Genomic DNA, 7,845 nt, shown 5'->3' with positions numbered 1-7,845 from the left:
AGGACAAAAGAGAACGACGGAATCTTAGAGACCTTGAATTCACGCGGTTGCAAAACTAGGACTCGGTCCTGCTGATGCCTAAAGGTTTGAGGGTCATTGGAGTTTGGGGCACCCCTCTTAAAATAAGGGCAGGACATGGCTTGGGAAGTAGGAGGATGGGGGGCAACAAAGAGAATCCACAGCCAAAGCACCAAAGGACCAACACAAACGACAATCCAATGCCTTCACACTTGCTATTTCTTTATGCACCTTTGGTCAACCTTGTGCCATTTTTATCTGTGTTAGAGTTTTGTTTCTAGAAAAAATAGACTCCTATCTGCTTGTCCATTTCGATAGTTCCCTGTGCATCAACCGGAACAAGGATTTTCTTAAAGGTTGTATACTTTCAGACAGGATCACCTTTCGTAAATGGCAGTTTTGGCAGCATGGGATTTCATCATTTGGCAGCCTAATTTTCAGTCTATTCATCCAAAGTAAACAAGATTTTTTTTCCATATTTTTGGAAGAGGCAACAATGGAATAGTCTGTATATATGGACTAAAAACTTGATAAAAAGTGGAAGTAAAACTAAGAAAAACAATGCTACAAAAATAAATTAACTGGGTATTAGTGGTTCCAACTGAGAGAGAGAGAGAGAGAGAGAGAGAAAGAGAGAGAGAGAGAGAGAGAGAGAGAGAGAGAGTTTCCTTTATCTACGTGCAGATAAAAATAGTCACTAGTATCAGACACTTTTTTAACATTTTATCGCTAGATTTTCAAAAGTAGATACAATTACAAAAGCATGATATTTTCAAAATATCACGTTTTTACGGTGGTATTAACACAATACTTTACATTATTAATTTTTTTTCCTTGCATTTATATATTTCTGTTACATTTTTAAATTTTAAATATGCTGCCATTTTTCTAAGAAAAACAAACTTCTTTGATTTACCATAAGATTTTTCTTTGCCAAAGGAATCCCGATAACAATATTTGTGACCATAACTCTAAATCACATAATGTACTTTAATAATGAGATTTAGCTTCACACACGGATAAAGGATCTCTCTCTCTCTCTCAAGAAATTGTAGCCTTTTATTATATTCTCAACTTTTTGAATGGTCTGGCTTTCCACAGTACTTGTGAAAACCCTTTTCTTTTCCTTTCCGCTGTGATGTCCCCATTTTTATAATAAACAACCACCAAATGGATGTGAACTTGAAAAGGTAGGAAACCTTTCTGCATATGCAAGGAATTAAGACCAAAATGTGATGACTTTGGCTACCGTTTTCAGTAGGGCATCCTATGACAGAAAACATAGTCAGCAATTTAAATTGGGGAACTTAAACGGCTACTTGGCCTCATTGCCTTGGTGCATGTTGCTAGTATCTAGGGGTGTCAACTGGTCGGGTTTGGTTCGGATTCAGGTACAACCAAACCCAGACCTGATTTGAGATGCTGGTACGGGTCTGGACTCGGGTTCAATCAGACCCACCATAAGATTAACCATACCCGGACCCTACATGGATTACATGAACCAAACCCAAACTATATCCGGTAAAATATTTTTTTTATCCTTTTTACATTGAAAAATAGTGGATCTTTGTTGGAACTGGGTTTGGTTCTGAGTTGGGTATGAAATTTCACAAACCATATCTGGCTCCATATGTTAATCGGACATTTAAGGTCCGACCCAAATTCTAATCAGACCTTATTTATCACCAAACCCTAACCCTACAGGGTTTGGTACAGGTCGGTTCTGGGTTGGGTATGAAATTTCGCAAACCATATCTGGCTCCATATGTTAATCGGGCTTTTTAGGTCCAGCCCGAATTCTAATCAGACCTTATTTATCACCAAACCCTGACCCTACAGGGTTTGGTACGGGTCGGGTCCTAGTCAAACCCGACTCATTGAAACCCCTACTAGTAGCAATTCTTTTTTTTTCTCAAATTGATAAATCTTAAATTGGTTGTGAGATTTGAGAAGGGAATAAATAAATGTCACTCTAAAACACGCGGACATGCACATTACACACATAGAGATGAGATTGGGATGTTTATTTATTGTTGGTCGTGTGAGGACAAGCGAAAGAAACTCGAGAACTAGGATACAAATAATTGAAGTTTAAGCGTTGGGAATTGAAGAGGTTTTTTCAGTGCACGGAGATTAAAAGTAGAAAATTGTTGTCAGTTCAAAAAGGAATTGGCAAGGTTATTGGAAAATAATTTGTTCTGAGACAAGATTTCAAAGCTTGTCAGAGACAAAAGTAGACCTGAAATTTAAATTTGTCAGTGTCTAGAGGCAGTCCGGATCGGGATGCATGAGGCGGACCGGTTCTGGTGTTGGGCATCAATTCAGTCAAGGCCAGGCCAGACCATGCCAGGCCCAAGGTTTGATAGGGTCTGCATGTTTTGTTTAGGATCAGAGCACTTGATCAATCAACTTGACTCACCAAGCTGTAGGAAACAATGGCCCCATGTTTTGCATTGGGTTGAGTTGAAGAGTCCACAGGGTTGGCTTGAAAAGTACTTCCCAAGTTTTTGTAGTCTTAATTTAGGATTTAGCCACCATTATACAACTAGTCTTTTCGATGATATGAGGAACCCTGGCCGAAGCTAGAAAAACCCCAACCACCCTGCCTTAAGTGGCCCACCTCTAAAAGCTACGGTGCGCTGACAGGGTTTGATCTGGCATCCTCATCTCAGCACCCTCATGACCACCCTGGTGGTCCCTGTGGCGGTAATTATTATACAACTAGTCACCCTTGTCTTTGCAAGATCTGAACTGTTAGGCAGGTTAGGTCTGCGTACTGATACAGGGATCAAGAGGGTTGCTCTTGAAACGCACATACTTGGCACCCACAGTAGACTAAAAACAAGAATATCCAAGAAATAGCTACAATTACCTAGAGATAAGTAAAGACAACAAAAAATTATCTAATAAAATTGAGAAATAATAAGAACTTATAGAAACTGCAAATTAACCCATAATATATCTCAAATCTATTAATTGCTTAATCTCCCTAAAACCTCTCACCTATATATAGACGAGTGATTTTAATCCTAGTAGATTCATATGAGCATAAAACGTCCTAATTCTAATAAACTTTTAAATTGAAATGCAGATCAATTACATGGATTAAATATGTATTAAAAATAAATACACAAATATAAAAAATATTTAAACTGTAAAATAGATCTTGTTGGATCCTTTGGACTCCAATAGCATCATGCTCCAAATCGGTTCCACTCATCCTAAAAGTCATCCCTATCTTCATACCCTCCTTGGGATTTCATTGATGCAAGTTGTTGTGATCAAATTGGACTTCATAGTTGTGATCTACATCACTCATTTAGTAAAGATTAACATTTAAATCACCACTTTTGTGCAGGATTTTTTGGTGGTTTAAAAATCAATGGATCGACAAACTCAAAATTTTGTGATTTAAAAACATTTCTTTTGTCGAAAAAATATGATCCAATGATTGATTCTTATTAATTGACCATGCCGAATCCATTTATAGGTCTGATTCGAACAAAACAACTTGCATCACAGGATTTAAGAGGGGTATGAAGTTGGGGGATGACATAGGGATTGGGTGGCATGACTGACACCTGTTCCAAGCCTGCCCTGACCCGAGTCCGTGAAAGCTGACCGAGTCTAGTACAGAGTTATTGAATCTAAGTCCGAGTCTGACTAAAATCCTTATTCTCATGGAACAGTGGTGGGTCACGAAACCCTAAAATGCTGAACTGGCTAGCTTTTCTTCGTGTCTCCTGCACACAAAAAACCAAGCAGCGGCCACGTACACCTCTCCTCTCCCTCTTGACTCCCCCTTATCGAAGCCAATCAAATATTATGTTAGAGAGAGAGAGATGTGCATTCAAATATAAATATAGGTTCACAGCTTCAGACTTAAGAGAGAGAGGTGCATTCAAATACAAATATAGGTTCACAGCTTCAGAGTGAGGGAGAGATAGAGAGAGAGCATGGAGGAAGGGCTATCCGAGTTTTGTATCAAGGGAGGATGTGGGGGAGGGGGAGGGGGAGGGATCAAGTGTGGGAGGTGGAACCCCACAGCAGAGCAGGTGAAGGTGCTCACAGACCTCTTCAAGGCCGGGATCCGCACACCGAGCGCCGAGCAGATCCAGAGGATATCAGCTCAGCTCAGCTCCTACGGCAAGATCGAGAGCAAGAACGTGTTCTACTGGTTCCAGAATCACAAGGCCAGGGAGAGGCAGAAACGGCGAAGGATCTCCGATAAGGATGACAAGAAGATCACTGCTGCATGTAGGTTTTACTTTTTGTAACAAACACCAAACACCGTTTTTTTATGATAAAGATCACTCAATGGTTCTGTCTCTTTGTGAGGTAAAACTCCGAGTTGAGGACACGACCACCCAGCCTTACATGCCCCAAGATAAAGCAACGGCAGCGGGATTCGATCCTGGGCCTTCAGCTTAACACAGGATGCCGCTGACCACATGGATAACCTCCGCAGTGGTCAAATACTAACAATTTTGTTAATAAAGCTAACTAAACTAAGAAGATAAAAGTGGAATCTAAGGAGGCCTTTGGTGCACCATTTATCCAGAAAATTGGGATAGATAGGTACATCAGAGCACTATGCTTCCACTTATCCGGAAAAGTGGGGGTGCAATATCCCTACTTATCTCACTTTTCTGGATGTGGGTGCCTGCAAAAACATGGGTTCCTTAATTTACAGTGGACGTATAATCATTATATTCTTCTTGTACTTTCTGAGAGAGAGAGAGAGACAACGTTATAGCTTCTAATTAGCATTTGTATGCATTTTTGCTTCTTTTTCCTTTTTCTTGTATGGTAAAAAATTTACCTGAATAAGGTACGCACCAACTGATTGCAGTTTTTTTTGTTTGGATTTATAACGGAAGAAACTGCACCCGGCAGGAAGACCTGATCATGATGGCTCAGGCTGCCATACCAACCGTCATTGTGCCGACCGTGTAAAACTCCGATCGTACTTTTGGCAAACAGAAAATATCTGTTTTCCTTTTCGTTTAGTTTTAGGCCATATAAGATCTCCACATATTCTACCTCGAAGAGTTTTACACCACGGATCCCATAAAGGAGGTGGGAAAAGCGAATTCCTCTGGCAATCCCCCCCCAAAAAAAGAGTTCTTCTTTGCTTCATGTTCTTTCTCCTGTACAAACGATTAATGATCACCTAAAAGTTACAAAAAAAGAAAAGAAAACGCACTGCTTTGTTTTTCCATTAAAATTGAAGAAAATAAGGCTCTCTCTCTCTCTCTCTCTCTCTCTCTCTCTCTAGGCGCCTTATAGACAGTTTTTACATTGTTGGTAGCACAAAACTCTGTTCATCTTTGTTTGATCTCTTATGTGCAGCAGCTTTTCTCCACTTTGCGTATCTTTGATCACTTGATCTCTCGTAGATATTGATTGACATATGATGTGTTGTACTGAAACCTATAATTTTTCGTCTCTTTTGTTCTCGTGATCTTTTGGTATATACTGATGACTGACCTCTTCTTTTATGCTTTTGTATTTTTTTTTTATTTCTTGATAGTTTTCAGAGAGGCAGGCTTGGCATCGGCCATCGATCTATTGGAGCAGGACTCGACCGTGAAGACCCTTCAACTCTTCCCCTTGAAATCGTACGACATGTCAGATGAGGACAGGCTCGCCCCTCTGTTGCTCCCAAACGGCACCAAAGAGACCCCCTATTCCCTCTTCATAGAGACATCCATCTTCTCTTCTACTACTACCACCACTGCCACTGATGTCACAAGAGACCCACTTGATCTATGCTTGAGTTCTTTGTAAACCCCACATTTAGAAGATCGACAAACAAATGAATGAATTAGTCCTCAATCCAAATCAATGGGAGTCTTTTACAAAGCTAAAAAGTTAGAAAAGTTCATGGTGATTTACTTCTTTTTTTTTTCGATCTCCTTGGTCATAGGGCTTGACAATCGAGCTGCGAGCTCATGGTTCAGCTTGAAGAACTCGTTTCAACTTGTAAAATAGGCTCGACAAGCTGAACATGAACAACAAATGTTCAGTTCAGCTCGGCTCAGTTCATATATATACTTATTAAGTGATAATAACTACAGTTTAGATATATCTTATATCATATAATGTAACGTAGAATAAATAGATAAAGCGTTTGGCCTGCATGTAATAGGTTTAGTGATAAAATCGTATTGCTTCTAACTTAAAACATGCATTCTCTCTTTAAATTGGAGTCAGTTTGAACTCCGTTCACTAGGTCCAGAACTCAAATCATATCACTTTCAGCTTTGAAACATTGTATTTGTTTGGAAACAAGCCAGCTCGTTTGGCTAGGGTTTGCCATAAGCTCGAGGTCTGCTCAACTCACCACAAAACCAAGCCGAGCATGAACACCTTACGTCCAGTTCGTTCGGCTCGTTTACCAGCTCTACCTATGTACTTAAATTAAGAAAGGAGAAATTAAGAGAGCTCTACCATAGTGCCCTAGTGAGTGTACACGCTGCTCTAGGCCTCGAATATATTTGTGCACCTTCCTTTTTATATGCTTCGACATTCTCCAAGCCACCACTCTCAATCTCAACTTCAGTTATTTATTTCTTTTTCTTCTTAGTGAATGAGTCCAACGACATAAGACATCCCTTTGGTGTTATCGTGTTCATTAAAAAAATTGAAGTGGTGGGAATTCTTATGTTTGTGTGTGTGTTTGGGTATGGTTTGTGGGGGCGTTGTTTGTGTCACTAAAGGCACTAGGTAGTCAAAGTGGTGAAGTCACTACTTAAAGTTGGCTTTTAGAGCCCAGTGGTTGTCTTGTGGAGAGGCTTTTTAAATTGTCAAAGGTGTTGGTTGTCGAATTATGACCCTCATGGGTCATGCTTTTGGGTGGATGGATGATGGATGATGGATGATGGATGAGCCTGGACCGTTGGATCTTGGTTAAAGTACAGCTTGATGGGGTCATGTTCCATCATGTAAGATATGACCCCTATCAAGATGTACTTTAACCATGATTTTTCTTTTCCAAAACAAAAATCATGAAACATGGGGGGGCTGCATAAAGCCTTGATTGGTTACCATTTACGTGGGTGATAAAATCCAAATGTGGGCAGGGTGGCATCACCAAGATTTCATGAACCCTATCCGTTCTTATGCTGAACGGCTATGATGAATCTCAACCCACATGAGTTCCATTTTTTCGTATGGAATTATTTAGTATTGGTTTGAGCTCTTCAACCTATATATTCTGTTGTCTTGAAAATCAGCTTGCAGCAACACCATTTTGACATCCATATATTCAAACTCAAAAGAGATGCAAGTTCATAATGAAATCAAGCCTTTTCTAGTTCAGCTCATGAGAAATACATTGAATTGTTCTAACACTAAAACCAAACTAAGTGACCTATATATATGTCCCTAAGAAGGTTTCCACCACACAAAAAAAAGAATCTTATAAACCAAACTTTCACAATCCTATAATTCATTTTGAAGAAAAGCTGTTTTGCTTAAGCCCGGTCTGGGCCAACAACCCATGCCTCAAAAGTGTAGCCCAAGTTCGGCCTAGACTGGTCAGGCTAAGGGCAGCTCGATCACAGGTTGTTTGCCTTTTTTAAGGGCCTTACCCCAGGCCTGGGCCTATTCTTGACCGGGGCCACGAGCCTGCTGATGGACCACCAGGATTAAGCTCGGTCAAGGCAAGCTTTGGCCCCAAAACCAGACCGAACCTGGTCCATATTCTTTCTAAAATTTCCAAAAGAAGTGCACTAATTTTCATTCTTTTTTTTATTTTTGTTATTGAAGTTTTTTCTAAGTCTCTTCTACAATCAAGTGCAATGTAATTGCACACTTTAGGTG

The 7,845-nt window shown here is 40.0% G+C and overlaps 1 protein-coding gene across 1 annotated transcript; it reads left to right on the top strand.

The window, feature by feature from the left end:
* Positions 1 to 3,974: 3,974 nt before the first annotated feature.
* LOC149840003 (WUSCHEL-related homeobox 5-like) lies at positions 3,975 to 5,808 on the top strand. The gene is made up of 2 exons (XM_090004311.1): positions 3,975 to 4,275; positions 5,552 to 5,808. The coding sequence occupies exons 1-2, from the start codon at positions 3,975 to 3,977 to the stop codon at positions 5,806 to 5,808; spliced, it is 558 nt and encodes a 185-aa protein (XP_089860437.1).
* Positions 5,809 to 7,845: the final 2,037 nt, after the last annotated feature.

Source organism: Nuphar pumila, chromosome 4, assembly GCF_984573655.1.
Source record: "Nuphar pumila chromosome 4, dmNupPumi1.hap1.1, whole genome shotgun sequence".
Taxonomy (NCBI): domain Eukaryota; kingdom Viridiplantae; phylum Streptophyta; class Magnoliopsida; order Nymphaeales; family Nymphaeaceae; genus Nuphar; species Nuphar pumila.
The sequence above is the reverse complement of the archived record's forward strand: the minus strand, read 5'-3'. Positions and strand labels throughout refer to the sequence as shown.

Bases quoted from the DNA above. Each gene is read 5' to 3' on its own strand.
- LOC149840003 (XM_090004311.1), top strand. From the start codon at position 3,975: ATGGAGGAAGGGCTATCCGAGTTTTGTATCAAGGGAGGATGTGGGGGA. The intron at 4,276-5,551 runs GTAGGTTTTACT...ATTTCTTGATAG, and splicing joins CAAGAAGATCACTGCTGCAT to TTTTCAGAGAGGCAGGCTTG.